The sequence below is a fragment of the Rhineura floridana genome, chromosome 2 (genome assembly GCF_030035675.1).
Source record: "Rhineura floridana isolate rRhiFlo1 chromosome 2, rRhiFlo1.hap2, whole genome shotgun sequence".
In the NCBI taxonomy this organism is placed as follows: Eukaryota; Metazoa; Chordata; class Lepidosauria; order Squamata; family Rhineuridae; genus Rhineura; species Rhineura floridana.
In genome coordinates, this window is record NC_084481.1 from 4,513,513 (window position 1) to 4,530,518 (window position 17,006).

The window sequence follows — 17,006 nt, forward strand, 5'->3', positions numbered from 1 at the left end:
TCCGCTACTTTCCCCTTCTCCTTTGGGACTGGGTAGGGGGTTCCTCTGTGGGCAGCAAACTGTTGGGGGGCACGGGCCTGTCTTTTTGTTTCGTCTTCCGTAATGCGTCCGGCGCGTTGATGATGCTATGCGGTGAATAAAAATAACAACGTATGAAACGTTTGTCAGGTAGTAATAGATATCATAAGCGGCAGAGCTTGGAAAAGTTACTTTTTTTGAACTACAACTCCCATCAGCCCCAGCCAGCATGACCACTAGATTGGGCTGACGGAAGTTGTAGTTCAAAAAAAGTAACTTTTCCAAGCTCTGCATAAGCCCCAGGGAGTTCAATGGGGTTCTTACTCCCAAGGAACAGCACATCTGGTGTACAGCTTGAGGCAGGGCTTGGAAAAGTTACTTTTTTGAGCTACAACTCCCATCAGCCCAATCCAGTGGTCATGCTGGCTGGGGCTGATGGGAGTTGTAGTTCAAAAAAAGTAACTTTCCCAAGCTCTGGCTTGAGGACCTCGGCGCCTTCCCTTCCAGCCGCTTTTTCTCTCCAGAGCGGAGAGCAAGGGCCCAGGGACCTCAAACAGACGCCAAGCCGCAAGAAAAACAGCGAAGGGACTGCCTCAACAAGCCACAGGCCGAAGTCCTTCCGCGGTTTGCAGAAGCCGCCGCCGCCGCCGCCTCCCTCCGGCTTCCATAGCAACCGCCCGGGGAAAGGAGGAGAAGGGAGCCGCAGGCTTGCCTTGGTTTTGGCCTGGCGTCCAGTTGCTAAGGAACTCCACCGCGGAGCGACCTCAAACAGCAACTGCATGAGGAGCGGCCAGCTCCGGGGGGCGGAGCAAGGAGAGGGAAGGGAGGAACAGCCCCGCATCCCGCCGCACGCGCGGTTGTCGTTAAGGGCCTCAGTGACTTGCGTGACAAATGCTTCACTCTGCGCCAAGGAAATTCAGAGCATGCCCTGGGCCTTAACAAGGACAGAAAGCAGCATTGGGGAAGGGGTGTGTGTCTGTGTTTGCGACACAATTGTTTGTTTTGTTTTTAAAAGAGTAACAACACCGACAAAAAAAAAAACCCTCTTGAAAGAGGGTTAGGTGACGCACCTTGTTCATCACCTTTCAGAAAACAGGACCTTGGAACGGAAAGCTAAATACACGAGAAGAGAGCGCAAAACCCCCCCAACCATGTCCCACAAGTAAGTAAAAATAAAAACAGAAACAGCGCTACTAGATTTGCAGTGAAATTCTATGTTTACAATCCTAAATAATGCCCCTTTTGTTCAGTGGGGCTAGCTGGGTGAGTGCGCGCTTAGGATTTCAGCTTTGGAAGCTCCAGGCAGGTGAGGGGAGACTTGTATATGATTATGGTACAGCTAGTCATTATTATTTCTACAGAAGCCTCACATGTTGTATTTCTGGTAGAGAAAAGTATTAAATATAGAGACATATAGGACCTAATCCATCCAAAGTTAAGCACTGAAGTCCCATTAATTGCAAAGGCAGTGATAAGAATCTGCTTCCAACTCTCTCAGTGAAATCTGTGGGACTTAAAAATGGAAATGGACTGCCTTCTAATTGATCCCGACTGCAGTATTGAAAATGTCCCATTCCAGTCCATTTTAATTCACTCACGCCAAGTATTGTAATGTTGGTATGTTCCATTTCTTGCTTGACAGTGTCTAACTTTCCCTGGTTCATGCTTCTCTCATTCCATGTTCCTATTGTGTAAGTCATAAAACTCTGGACTCTCCTTTCGCATCTGTGCGCATCAGCCTCTGGGCTTCCTTTCGGCTTTGACCCAGCTGCATCATTAGTCACAGCGCTACTTGTCCTTGTCCTTTGTTCTTCCCCAGTAGCTCGTTGAGTGCCTTCTGATCTGGGGGGGTCTCATCTTCCAGCACTATCTTGTGTTGTGTTTTGGATACTCTGTTTATAAGGTTTTTGTGGTAATAGGTATTCAGAGGTGGTTTACCATTGCCTTCCTCTGAGTTTGGATGCATCTGAGTCTGGTGTCTCAGCTTTGAACTTGGGTGCCTCTGCTAGAAGTTTAGCCTCTTGGTCTAGACTCCTGACGGCATTGCTGTTAGGTTCTTCAGCCCTCTCAAACCCCTTCACCATGTTAAGGAGTGCATCCTAAAGGGGGACAATGACACTAAAACTGTATTTAAAAAACCTCAACCAGAAGCAGTAGAAATTATTCAGAACCAGCAGGTTAACCAGTACAATAACAAAACAACCATCTGTAAATCAAAAGACTTCTTAAAAAGGAAAGTTTTTGCTAGCTTCCAGAAGGCAATGCATGCCTTTCTCAGGAGGGAGTTACAGAGCCTAGGCACAGCCACAGAAGAATCCCTCTCCCTAGTCCTAACCAAGCTTACTTTAGGGGATGTTATGATATGCAGGAGAGCTTCTGAATATGATCTCAACAATTGAGCAGGTTTGTACAGAAAAAGAGGCAATCTTTCACATTCCCTCATCCTAAACTACCTAGGCCTTTAAAGGTCATCACCAACACTTTGAATTGTGCCCCACAACAAATTGGAAGCCAATGCAGCTGTTCATTAAGGGAGTCATTGTGCTCTCCAATGTTGTCTCTGTTAACAATGTGGGTGCTGCATTCTGGACCAACTAGTTTTTGAGTTTCACATGCATCCCTACATAAAGTGCATTGCAGTAATCAAGATGCGATGCAACTGAGGCATGCATCATCATGGCCAGATATGCATTCTTGAGAAACAGGTATAATTGGTGCATTAACCTCAGCTGGGCAAAGGATCCATGGTCAAGGCTGGGTTCACAATAAACACCAAACTACACATCTGAATTTCAACACTGGTGTTGAACCTGAGTACCTGTGAATAAGTTGTACCCAAGTACTTTTGAGTCCCTATTATGAATAGGATTGCACTATGAACTGTACTTTGTTCTGTACTCTTTTTAAGAACTAAAGTTTTCTCCCCCCATCCCTTCCTTCCTTATTAGCACTTACAATAAAATGTGGGCAGAAGCTCAGGAATCCCTCAACGGCCTGTTACAAAAGGAGACTGAAGAGAAATCACAAAGGCCACCGAAAGATCACCTAGTAGTGTTTCAAATGCTAGCTACTTTCTACATCAAATATGTACAAATATTTCGCAATTTGGAAGCTGCTTACGACCAGATTGTTCACCCGCAAAAGCGCTTAATTATTCGGCAAGTGCTGGATGGTGTAATGGGCCGAATCTTGGAATTAAAGAATGAAATGGTGGAGCTCGAGTACTCAGAATATCATTACTTTGATGATATTTTGCAGGATCTTAAGCTGGCCCCTGTAAGTATAGTCCTAAGTTCTTTTTTCATACTGTAAAATCAAATCGAAGATGTTTATTTTTTTAATAACTGACATCTGTTGATCTCACTTGTGAAAACCACATAGAAAAACATGAGTCCCACTCCATTGAAATATTTATTGTAATTCTCATCTGTACTAGAACTGTTTTTCCATTGTAACTTTTTAAATATATAACATATGGAGTTTTCAGTTTCACTGTAGAGATGCTGAGGTGTCACACTGTGTCATGTTGAATGGCAGTTTTCAGTTTTTACCAGGCATTGATCCCCCATGTACACCACCATCCAGAAAGGTGTTGATTGTTAACTAGTGGATAGTTAACAGATTTGCATCTTGATTGGGTCAGAGGTTAAAATGTTAGCCCATTCTGTCTGCAGAATATATGAGGCTGTGTACCATTCATCTTATGTATCAGTTTGTGGAGATTTGGTGGAGTAATCATGAATTCTTCCACAATTGAAGTCTCTCACTTGACACCTTAAAGAATGCTGTGGACTCAAAATAGCCTTCTTGTTATAGGAGGCTAAATTTGGTTGGGTTTGCTTTAAACACAGTTCAGCAAAACCACAAAACTCCTTTCCCCCCCACCTGGATTCATTTAGTTCTCTTACCATACTCATTGGAACTCAGGAGGTCTGACTCTGGCAACTTTCAGGGGCCTTAGCTATGAAAGCTGTGCCATGCACGTATGGACGTTTCTTGTGTACATAACAGAACAATAATATTATGTCATGTTGTTGCATGAGGCCTTAACACTTCATGGTCTATATTATTACCAGATCATTCTGTAATTCAGTTATGGTGGATTTGGAATTCTAGCTGGACTGAGTGCAATGCGTAATCAGATTCCATTTAAGATCAGAATGCAGCAACATTTCTATTTTCTTTTGGTCTGACCCTTTTTGTTTGTTTTGGTTATATATGGAGAAGGTTCGGCAAATTCCTATCTTAAGTAGGCTGCTGTGACCAAGTTTAAGAACTCCTGAGCTGTACTTGTTAAAAAGGTTCTGAAACAAATATTTAAGCTGAATTGACTTATCTTAAATTGTGTCACTTCTCTCACTGCAAAATAGGAATATGTCCTACCTTAAGTGGAGAAAATGTGGTTTTTATGTGACAACCTAAAATGCCATCAGGTGTAGCTCTGAAAGGAGATGTTTTAAGAACTGAGTGATAAATGATTTTTTTCATTAAAGGACATAAAACACAGTTGTGATGCTCACTTGACAAAGAACTTGGCTGTCCCCATGTTTAATCAAAATGACTTCATTTTAATTCATGCATCTGCTTTCGGGAAGGCAGCTCAGTAGACAAAAGAATAGTAACCACTTAGGACCATAACATACTTTACAGCCCAGAGCAAAGACCCCATGAAAGCAAGGTGATGGTGCAACATTGTTTCAGATAAATGTATAATTTGGGAGGTGGGAGAAGCACATGCCACATATAGCAGCAATATCCCCCAAATGGAGAAACCATTCTCACAGCTAATGTGACCTCTTATTTGACACCCAGCAATAAGTGTTGCCTTATTTTAGATTCTCGAGCACTGCCAGCAACATGCAAAAAGCTGATTTGTAAGCACTTTAAAAACAATGCAATGATTAGTAGAAGCCAACATGGATTTGCCAAGAACAAATTCTGCCAGACTAATCTTGTCTCATTTTTTGATCGGATAACCTCCCTGGTTGACTGTGGGATGCTGTGGATATACTATATCTCGACTTCAGCAAAATGCCCCATGATATTCTGATTAGCAAGCTAGCTAAATGTGGGCTGGATGGAACAGCTGTCAGCTGGATCCACAGTTGGCTACAGAATTGTACTCAAAGAGTGCTTATCAATGGCTCCTTCTCAAACTGGAGGGAGGTAATAAGCAGATACTGCATGGCTCAGTCCTGGGCCCATTGCTCTTCAAGATTTTATTAATGACTTGGAAAAGGAAGTGCAGGGAATGCTTATCAAATTTGCAGATGACACAACATTTGGGAGGGATAGCTAATATCCTGGAAGGCAAAATTGAATGAATGAATGAATCTTTATTTTTACCCCTCCCTTTTTCCAAAACTGGAACTCAGAGCAGCTTACAAATAAAAACTACTCATAGGTAAAAAACATACAAAAATATACAATTAAAATAGAATTAAATCGTGATAGACTGGAGCATTGGGCTGAAAACTACAGAATGGAATTTAACAGGGATAAGTGCAAAGTTCTACACCTAGGAAGAAGATTGGGGATACTTGGCTTGGCAATACTACATGAGAGAAGGATCTTGGAATTGTTGTTGATCACAAGCTGAATATGAGCCAACAGTGTGATGTGGCTGCAAAAAAAGGCAAATGCTAGTTTAGGCTGCCTTCACATGATTTGGAAACTATACTTCTGTTAAGTATTGGTTCTCCTCTGTTCGGCACTGGTTAGGCCTCATCTTGAGTACTGTGTTCGGTTCTGGACACCACACTTTAAGATGGATGCAAACAAACTGGAACGAGTTCAGAGGAGGGCAACAAGGATGATCAGGGGACTGGAAACAAAGCCCTATGAGGAGAGACTGAAAAAAACTGGGCATGCTTAGCCTTGAGAAGAGAAGACTAAGGGGACATATGAAAGCACTCCTCAAGTATTTGAAAGGTTGTCACACAGAGGAGGGCCAGGATCTCTTCTCAATCGCCCCAGAGTGCAGGACATGGAATTGTGAGCTTAAATTACAGGAAGCCAAATTTTGGCTGGATATTTGGAAAAACTTCCTAACTGTTAGAGCAGTACGACAATTAAACCAATTACCTACGAAGGTGGTGGGCTGTCCAACACTAGAGACATTCACGAGGCAGCTGGACAGTCACCTGTTGGGTACAGTTTAAGTTGGCTTTCTGCATTAAGCAGGGGATTGGACTCGATAGCCTTATAGACCCTTTACAACTCTACTATTCTATGATTCCATGAACCTGTAGCAGATTAACTGTAAACCATGGCTAGTGCAGAGAATATTGTAAGAATGGGCCTTAAGTAGAGGCATGTCACCTTCATGTCACCTGTAATCAAGGCACACATACAGAAACTGGGCTTTAAGAAGTTAATATCCCAACAAACCAGACACTGGGAGAATCATGGATTTATTTTCTTTCTCTCATGTAGCTCCACCTGTTGCCTACATCAGGAATTGTGCCTAACTTTTCCTTTTTTAAAGCAAATATTAAGCTATAAATCTGGCATGTAAAGGAAAGCATGTACACATTTGGTGCACAAAGCTATTTTTAAAAATATGGCTTCCAGGAACCTTCAATTTGCTCCTTGAACATTCCTGAGTTCAAAAATAGTTCAGTGATTAGATGCAAGCCTCTTTTCATGAAGTAATGTCTCAGCCTTCCCCCACATTATTTATTATTATTTATTACATTATACCCCACCTTTTTTTTCATGATAGAAACCCAAGGTGGCTTACGTATGGTTCCCAGGCTGTCTCCCATCCAGACTCTGACCAGACCTGATCCTGCTTGGCCTCATGTGTCTTCAGACTATAGCCAGGGACCACATGCAGAAATACAGATATCCATGTGTTTAGTTAGCACTGATCGATGTAGGCGCTGTATCCATGCAAGAAATCCAACCAACTGCTTTCCATCCAAGAACCAGTGTAGCTAATTTCTAGACAGCAGGGTAAAGTTGTAGCATTGTCTTCCTTAATTTTCTTTCTCACCTGTAAAGGCAAGTTACCAAGAGAGCATTTTGGGGTGGAGATCAAACATAACTACAGCTTTGGTATCTGACAGCCCAGCATATTACTACAAGCCCTCTTTCCAAAAGTGGATCGCACTTAAGGATTTCTCATCCTTCTCTTCACTCCTTCCCTAATCCTTTTCTGATTGATCCTTGCCCATCATGGTTCCTTATGAACTGCAAGGAGAAATTGGGCGAAGGGATCAGGGCGGTGGTAAATGCATCCTTGAAGGAGGGTGTAATGCCACCGGCCCTCAAGGAGGCAATTATAAAACCCATCTTTAAAAAGTCCTCCTTGGATCCCCAAGTCTTGAACAACTTTTGCCCCATTTCGAACTTGCCATTTTTGGGCAAGATCATTGAGCGAGTGGTGGCTAGCCAGTTGTCAGCACACTTGGATGAAATGGATTATTTGGATCCATACCAATCGGGTTTCAGGACTGGACATGGTACTGAAACAGCCTTGGTCGCTCTGGTGGATGATATGAGGAGGGCATTAGACAGGGGAGAATTCACCTTTCTTGTCCTCCTCGATCTCTCAGCGGCTTTTGATACCGTCGACCACGGTATCCTGTTAGATCTCCTGGAGAGATTAGGAATAGGAGGCACTGTCTTACAGTGGTTCCGTTCCTTTCTGTCTGACAGGCATCAACAGGTAGCATTGGGGGATGAGGTTTCAGACCCTTGGCCCCTCACTTGTGGAGTGCCACAGGGTTCTATCCTCTCTCCCATGCTATTTAACATCTATGTAAAACTGCTGGGAGCCATCATCAGGGCTTTTGGGCTGCGGTGTCACCAATATGCTGATGACACGCAGCTCTATCTTTTAAATCCTCACCGGAGTTGGCTGTGGAGACCTTGTCCAAGTGCCTGGAATCCGTGAGTGGGTGGATGGGAAGGAACAGGCTGAAGCTCAATCCTGATAAAACCGAGGTGCTGCTTGTGGGTGACAGGGGAAGGTTGGGTGTTGTTGACCTGAAGCTTAATGGGGTGAAACTTCCCCTGAAGGATCAGGTCCGCAGCCTTGGGGTTGTTCTTGATTCCAAGCTGTCCATGGAGGCTCAGATTTCGGCAGTGAGCCGGGCAGCTTGGTATCAACTACACCTCATACGGAGGCTGCAACCCTACCTCCCAGTTCATCAGCTTCCACTGGTAGTACATGCCCTGGTCACCTCTCGATTAGACTACTGCAATGCGCTCTACGTGGGGCTACCCTTGAAGACAGTCTGGAAACTACAACTGGTGCAGAATGCGGCGGCTCGTTTCCTTACAAACAGCCGCCGCCGTGATCATATCACGCCAATGTTATTTCATCTACATTGGCTTCCAGTTGTTTTCCGGGCCCAATTCAAGGTGTTGGTCTTAACCTTTAAATCCCTATACGGTCTCGGCCCAGTTTACCTGAAGGAGCACCTCCAGTACCACCAATTAAGCCGCCCGACTAGATCAGCCACGCAGGGCCTTCTCTCAGTCCCACCGACGAAAACAGCTAGGTTGGTGGGGACTAGAGAGAGGGCATTTTCAGTGGCGGCCCCCACTCTCTGGAACTCCCTCCCGTTTGATCTCCGCCATGCCCCTTCCCTGGATACATTTCGCTGAGCCTTAAAAACTTGGCTCTTTGGACAGGCCTTCGGGATCTCCGGGGTGGGCTAATTTTTCTATGATTGTTTTAAATTGTTTATTGATTGCCCTACATTGTTCTATACTGCTGCTATTTAAAATGATCATTCTTGACTGCATTGTATTTTATTCTGTATTTATATTGTATTTTATTAATTTTAATATGTACGTCGCCTAGAGTGGCTTCGGCCAGATAGGCGACCCAAAAATTAAATTTTACTTTACTTTTTTTACTTTTCTGCACTTAATTAATTATGCACTGATAAGAGGGTCATTCCAGTAGGTTTCACCAGATTGGAATGTAAGTGGTTGTGGCACCATTTAAAAAATAATTCCAAAAAAAAGGTTCCGATCCATATTGAGACACCAAAAACAGTTTAAAAAATGTTATGTAGCACCCCTGAAAACTGGCACTGAAAGGGTTTGAATTATCTTTAATTTCTCTGCTTCTATAAATGAATATAAATGCATTTTTAAAAATGCTGTAACTACCATCCCCTGGTGAAAGTATCTGGACTGACCCAAGAGAAGGCACACCAGTGAGAACATGTACAGATGTGCATACATGTATACACAAATTGCTGCCCTGGGCTCCTGGGAGGAAGGGCAGGATATAAATTTAATAAATAAATTAAATGAAAAGATAAAAAGGTGCATAGCTAATACCAGCACGAGAGAAATTGTGTTATTTGTTTATTTGTTTCTTAACAATTTTAGCATTTACATAGCATTTTCAACTGTTCATACTTCACATAGGTTATCTTGTTGATTTTTCACCCATTCCATAGTTGAGCTGTCAGTCAGTGTAAGGCAATCGACAGGTAACAGAACCAGCATACAGAGTCTCTTCATTGAGACTGTAGCATTCCAAGGATTATGTGTTCTGCCAATAAGTTATAGAGTAACGGCAACCTTTATGAATATCAGTTGTTCAGCATACCCAGAAATGTGTCTTGAGCACATTCTCTGGTCTGCAGAGAAAATGTATTAATTTGTAGACATTGGTCATTCATTACCTGTTCTTCTCCAACAGGAAAACATTGAAATTCCTATCCCAAGGTATTTTATTAAGGAGAAACTGAAGGTGTTGAAAGAGAGAGAGAGAATCCTTGCTCAGATAATGTTTGATGCTGGAATGTATGATGACGAACCAGTGAGTATATCTGTACAATCAATACAGGCAGGGCCAGTGGAAAAGATTGCTCTGTCTGAAGCAGCTGCCACCCCACCTCCTCTTCCTACTACTGCCTCTGTCCTCCTTCCCCGCGCCACTGCTGTCTCCATTTCTCTTCCTCCTCCTCCTCCTTCCCCCCCTTTTTTGTTTTGCAGTGGCGGTTTCTTTTCCACTTCATGCATCTCCTCCCAGACTTGCACTGAGGAACGACAGACAGCATCCTTCCTCACAGCAAGGCATTCTGGGCAAGGTGGCCAGGAGAGTGCCTGTGCTGCCACCTGTGCAGTGTCTAGAATTCATGATTAAGCTTATTAAAAATAAACAAAGTTACTTGGAAGTAACTTAAATTTTTTCATAAGTTTACATAGCCTTTTTCGCTAATAAATCATGGTGGTGCCACAGGCACTCTTTTGGCCACCTTGTCCAGAATATCTTGCTCTGAGTAAGGACTCATTGTAAGGCTTTGTTAGGAGGATTGGGTAGTGAGGAGTAGCAACAGTAGCAGGAGGGCCTGCAGGTGAGAAAACCAGTTAATAATGAGGCAGGTGAGTGGGTGGTCCAGGGAAGCATCAATCTGGTGCACCCCATCACCTGAGACAGTTGTTCCATATTAGATCAGCCCTGCATCTGGGGATACCCATAGTTTCTGGAGCACACAAGGAAGGGCCATGATCTATCCACCCCTTACACATGTAGCTCCATGTCTGGCTCTTAACTTTGCGCAGCATTCCTGTCACTGCAGAAGTGCTGGACATTTGGGTAGAGAGCAAATATTGGGATTTTTAGGTGGCAAAAGTTATCTTTGCAGTTTTCTGAGTTGATGGAAACAAAACATTGTGATTGTGACAAAGGAGAGTTTTGCCAGTTGGTTGTACAATGTTTATTGCAAACTAGACAGATATTCTTTCTATTTAGTGTTAGCATTTCATCTTTCCCCCTTTGTTGAATTGCAAAGGGTAAGCCCCTTGAATCAGAGGACTTGTTGCTTTTAATATAATGCACTTAAATAGTGCAATAAAATACAATATTTTAAAATAATATGTTCAGATTACGCCCTGAATTACCTTGGAATTCATGAGCTTTATTCTTTCTTGTAACTTATACTAATGTGCCTATACCTCCTTTTTTACACTGGAGTTTGGAAGAAGCAGGAAATTTATGCATGTAATAAATTTAATAAGATGTGCAGTGCATGGCTAGGGAATCTCCAGTCTCTGAGCCAGTCATGGCCCCCAGGGGATCTAATTTAACCCACAAGGGAGGTTTCTCCAAACCACACCTACCCACCCATCAGTTGACATCACTAGTGACATCAGGTGATGGGCAGGAGGACAGGGTTTAGTGCTGTTTCAGCTGTACAATCCTGTTCCCAGCAGACAACAAGATCGCACAGTCAAAGCAGCAGGATTTAATTCCTGCTCATCAGCTGAGCGAAGATTAAAGCCCTGTGCAGTCTTGGCCTCCTGTCAGATCTGGCCTGTGAGGCAGATGCTGATAAATTCCACTGGTGTAGTAGAAGATACAGTACTTAGTGATATTGCTGAAGTTCAAAATATCTTTCTTGTGAGTATGAACTTTTGTTATTTGAAACATTTGTCTCCAAACTGAGGCAAACATTACAGCCCTGTGAGGAGTACTCTGTTGCAGACTGTAATCTCAGTCAAAAGGACTTTTCTTTCCATGTCTCCCTCCTGCTTTCCTAAATGGTAGAGACATTGGGAAATGTAGTTTCCACAGTGTCTGGCATCCATTGAAAGGATTTTGGTGTGCTGAAAAGTTTCCTGTGACTCCTGATACCTAGCATGCTGCCATAACAGTTTTCGCAGAGAGAGAGTGGGAAGCATAACAGGAGTCCTGCATGCATTTTTGATAGGCTTTGGTGCATCATAAATGTTTCCCAAAGAAATAGGAAAGAGTAACAATATGTACTTGGAATTCCTCTAGGGAGTCAAAATCACCAAGGAAGGTCCCACAGACTTTTAAGTTGTGCAAGCCTGGGAAAGGATGAAGACAATGTTCTAAATGTATTTCCCCCCCCCCCCCCCGTTCTTCAATTTTATGTTGCAGAAAAAACGTGTGAAACTCATGCTCTTAGAAGAAGCTGTTAGAGCAATTCAGATAGCTGAGCGGGCTCGACAGGGTCGACTGAGGGCTACATTCATGAAGCAAATCTATCTCGAAGAAAAGAGAGAGAGGCTAGCCAGACTTCAGGGTGTAAAAGGCCCAGATCTGGAAGCCGCTGCAGTATGCATTCAAAGGGTAAAACAGCTGTTTCCATCAGAAATACATTGCTGTGAAAATGGAATGTGTGTTTAGTTGACTGTGGACAAGATACATATGATAATTTGTATTTAAATCAGTAATGGATAAGCTCTTCTTAACCTTGTATGCTTTGTTAATTGACAGTCTTTCTGAGCTTTCTCAGAGAGCTCTTGGAAAAAAGCTCAGGGTTTTTGTTACAGTTCTCTAAGAAAAAGCTTAGAAAGACTGAATCTGTGAAAATTCCTTATTTTGCTGTCACTATTCTCCTGCCGTTGTTGCTTCTCCCCATCCATGTTCCCAATTGTATGAGGAAGGAATGGATGGTGATGTTCCAGAGCACACGTGGAACATTCATCTTTCCTGGCAAGCTTAGGTATTGTAGTTTTCTGTTCCTCTGGGCTCAGTCGAGACAGGAGAAACTGAAGAAAAACCCTCCCTGGCTTGGATGCTACAAGTCTGGAAACTTTGTGCTGTGAGGCTTCTAAGTACCTTTCCCCCACATTGCAATGATACGTTTGACAAGTGGAATCTGGCACCATAGATGCTCCAGGGAAGTTTGGAGTTGAGTTAAGCTCATTACAGGCCAGGCCTGAACTTTGATTGTGGGTTGGGTTGTAATGCGCTCTGATCCCTCTAATTATGAGACTCAGTGCTATCTCCAGTTTAAATGAGCTGTTTGTTTCTCTGATGAAATGGCATCTACTTCGGCAGGATAGGGGCATTTACAACTATAGGAAAGAATTGTGGATTGCCAAAAACATTGTGTCCACTTATCAATCTGAAGTAAACAAATATACCTAGTATCTGGAAAGCATAAGAAATCATGTCATTGAATGTATAAAAGGTCAGGGATGATACTTGGAGCCATTAGGTTTCATGTCTTCAAATCTTTCTGGTAGCCTTGTAATCCATGAACGATCTGGGAATATTTTAAATGAAAGCTAAGTTGCCTTTGTTTTTCAATGAAAAACAGAAGTTGTGATAATAATGGAGGAATAGGCTTCCCAAGACATTAAGTGGTAAACAAAGATGGTTTAGGCATAGGAGAAAGGTGGGCAGCCACTACCCTGTGGAGTTCATGCAGCCCCTAAAACAGTTAGAAAGCCAGTGGATATGTGGGAGAATGTTGAGAATCATCTAGCTTTCATTTAAAAATAAAAATAAAATTTGAACCTCATATTTGCAGAGAGTATGTGATGGGGAAAATCCAGCATCAATGTGAGTTAAAGGAACCTTCATCTCCTATTGGATCATATGACCAGTACATGTATCTCAGTACCATGACTCTATGCAAATATGTATGGGTGATATGTAATGTTATTCATCCTTGGCGTGTTGAAATCAGTGGACAAGTAACTTAAGCGTGTCTGCTCTGAGTGTGAATTAGTTGTATGTCACCTTATGAATGTAAATGCTGTTGGATGTAAGCTTAATAATTCCTTATTATTTTATTTTTGCATCTGAAAAGTATGTTTCTTGTGTGGAAAAAAGATGCAGCTTGAATGAATTAAGTTATTTTTGTACAAAGCTTCTGTATATGTAGTGCTCTGCAAAATTGTTTGAAAAGATGAGGAAAATAGGATTAAATTGGAATAAAAGATAAATGTGTACAAACTCCAAATGAATTTACAGAATTATCACCTCCAAATTTCTCTCCACTACAAATGGAAAGATTGAGACCAGTGCCAAAACCTCCAGACGGTAACTGTTCATGATACATTGCTAGATTTGTACAGTCTGTTTTTTTCCTTTCTCTATTTGTTTTCCTCCTTGCTGCTGTACAGGAAATTGTAAAAAGGGCAATTAATCTCATTAGGTTTCTATTCAAAATTCAGTTTTGGCGTGGATACTCCCAGTGGAAGAAAACTCTGCAAATTAGAGAAGAAGAAATGGTATTTCTAGGGATGGTGAGTCTTCACATACTCCCCCCCCCTGAATTTATCATTTTAAATAATTTAAACTTTTTAGATAGTATAAAATGGGTGTTCTAAAATTCTGTATTATAAAGGTCACCTGTTAGAAAGAACAAATCTTTATAACAAAACAGATATCTGAAACAGTAGGAACACTTATACTGTACATCTGACCAAAATATGTGCAAAAAGTAGCAATGTAAGTGGCAAATGAGGGGAGAAACACAGAGTGGTCAACTGCATTTTTGTCCCCTAAGTGATTGCTTAGCATTGATGATGGTGTATGATCTTTAGCTTCTCTCCCATACCACTACTGAATATGAATATTTTAAATGAATAAATACTGTAATTGCTTTTGATATCTGTGATTATGTGTGTGTGCGTAAGACGTATATGAGAGAGAAAATGCAAATACGCAATCCAGCCACTTTCAGAGGCAACACTAACAGAGGATTCCCATAGGGCTCAGTAGCCATTTTCTCCATCCTAGAGCGGGAGTATCTTGCATCCCCATTATGACCCAAGCATAGTTTGTGCATGTGAAGCAAGGAAGAGAGGGGCAAGAGAGTTTTGCTAAACCCTGTGGGAATCTAGGCATGGGTACTTCACCCATGTACTGTATACATAAATGAGATTGAGAATAAAAAATACCCATTATTGAAGTTCTACCTCTATTGTTGTAGAATACTAATGTGCTTATTATTATACCAAACCAATAATTGGTTTAATGGGCGCATAGCACAGATTTTGTCAATTACATTTATGAGGTTGATGGTCATGTTAAACGTTGTGTCACTGACACTTATTTATTTAAAATATTTCTACCCTACAATAGGGCACTCAGGGCGGCTACAGTAAAATTGCACACATATATAATAAAATACACAATAAAAACACAAATATTACAGTAAATTAAACTGCATAGACTACAATTAAAATGCATAAAATGTATTATGCATACACATACACATACATACAAACATGGATACATGTATATATGTGCATACACATATGAGGGAGTGAGAATAAAAGAACGTAAAGGATAAAAACAAAAAACGTAAAGCAGTGTCAGGCTGATACGGATGTTATTCATACCCCTCCCCCAATGCAAGCCTGTAGAAATGATCTGCATATTAATTTTATTTATTTAGCTTATATTACTGCCCAACATTTAAGGAAAACATCATCTACCAAATGGGTTTCTGTATATTTAGCAGAAGCAAATTGTGCAAATAGTGACAAAAATTATTCTCTAAATGTGTGAGAAAGGAAGTTACTTGCCATTATACTTCTATCAACAGAATATATTTAGATGCCCACATGTATGTAGTTGCAGGGTGTTGAGGTGGGAAAGGGCAGAGGGGTGTGTTGGACCATAGGCTGATGCCTTTCCATTGGTTAGAGGAAGACTGTCGGGTTTGTGTTCCACTACTTTGCCTAATCCTCTCTTGATTTGAGCAGATGAACTAGCGAAATGGATACTAGTTCAGATATTGCATATTTATCTCTCACATTGTGTTGTCAGTAAATTATTATCCAATAAAAAGAATATGGATATCACTGGGTGCTCAACTTTTTTGAATGGTAAGACCAGTAGCTTGGGAGTTACACTTGTCATGAACTGTAAAACATTATTTTGCCTTGGAGATACATAAAAATTATGAGACATTCAAATAAAAACTTGCAACTGAATAGCCTAGTTTGCCACAGGTTTGTTGTTGTTGTTGTTATGTGCCTTCAAGTCGATTATATCACAAGTTTCTATGGAAGGTGACTTTCTGAATGGGTAGGACACTGTTCTTCAACCTTGGGTCCCCAGATGTTGGACTACAACTTCTGTCACCCTTGGCCGAGCTGGCTGGGGTTGATGGGAGTTGTAGTCCAACAACATCTGGGGACCCAAGGTTGAGGAACAGTGGGGTAGGAAATAGAAAAATGGGAAAGGCATTTGAAAACATTGGCCTATTGTTGTTGTTATGTGCCTTCAAGTCGATTACGACTTATGGCGACCCTATGAATCAGCGACCTCCAAGAGCATATGTCATGAACCACCCTGCTCAGATCTTGTAAGTTCAGGTCTGTGGCTTCCTTTATGGAATCAATCCATCTCTTGTTTGGCCTTCCTCTTTTTCTACTTGCTTCTGTTTTCCCCAGCGTTATTGTCTTTTCTAGTGAATCATGTCTTCTCATGATGTGTCCAAAGTATGATAACCTCAGCTTCATCATTTTAGCTTCTAGTGACAGTTCTGGTTTAATTTGTTCTAACACCCAATTATTTGTCTTTTTCGCAGTCCATGGTATGTGCAAAGCTCTCCTCCAGCACCACATTTCAAATGAGTTGATTTTTCTCTTATCCACCTTTTTCACTGTCCAACTTTCACATCCATACATAGAGATCAGAAATACCATGGTCTGAATGATCCTGACTTTGGTGTTCATTGGCCTATACTTTACCTTAACACATAGCTAAAAAAGGTGAAAGCTTACACCATTTTGAGTTAGATGGAAATGTGCTCCCTTACCAGTATTGAAGTCCAGCCATTGTCCATTAGATGCAGCTTGGATCTCTGTTTGGTTTCTTAAACACTCAGAGATAGAGGGAGGGGGAGAGGGAGGGAGGGAGCCCATTAACTTTGGAGAGGGTCAGAAATGCCATCTTAGGTTAGAAGAAAGATTTAACTTTATATACTTTCAGATCAAGGCAGAAAGGCACTTTTCCCATTCTTGTAGACCCTCGTGTACAAGGTTTATTTGTTTTCAGCTACAAAATTTATATCCTGCTTTTGATTATATGTTCCTCAAGGCAGTGCGTAACAGATTATAACAATACAATGCATAGCAATTAGCTTAGCTCTTGGTAGGATGGCCACAAGAGATCATGGGGGAGTACAAAGATCAAGCTTCTTCCCAGTAGTCTGTTACTGCTGCACTTAATGAGCCTTTGGCAGTCTTTGGGGAAATAGCTTCCCCTCACCTGCTGTTCCAGAACTATGGTTCTTTGC

At 41.8% G+C, this 17,006-nt stretch overlaps 1 protein-coding gene across 5 annotated transcripts in view; it reads left to right on the forward strand.

The window, feature by feature from the left end:
- The first annotated feature begins 444 nt into the window (after positions 1 to 444).
- The window catches only part of IQCA1 (IQ motif containing with AAA domain 1), a 154,867-nt gene continuing 138,305 nt past the window's right edge, over positions 445 to 17,006 (forward strand). For 3 of the 5 annotated variants that reach the window (XM_061607656.1, XM_061607658.1, XM_061607659.1), the window contains exons 1-5: positions 446 to 1,180; positions 2,967 to 3,294; positions 9,689 to 9,808; positions 11,897 to 12,088; positions 13,927 to 13,998. In XM_061607656.1, the coding sequence (XP_061463640.1) occupies positions 1,170 to 1,180; positions 2,967 to 3,294; positions 9,689 to 9,808; positions 11,897 to 12,088; positions 13,927 to 13,998 (723 nt within the window). In that variant the 5' untranslated portion in view covers positions 446 to 1,169. Of the gene's footprint in view, positions 1,181 to 2,966; positions 3,295 to 9,688; positions 9,809 to 11,896; positions 12,089 to 13,926; positions 13,999 to 17,006 lie in introns of all 5 variants that reach the window. The other 2 variants (XM_061607660.1, XM_061607657.1) reach the window with 2 other exon arrangements.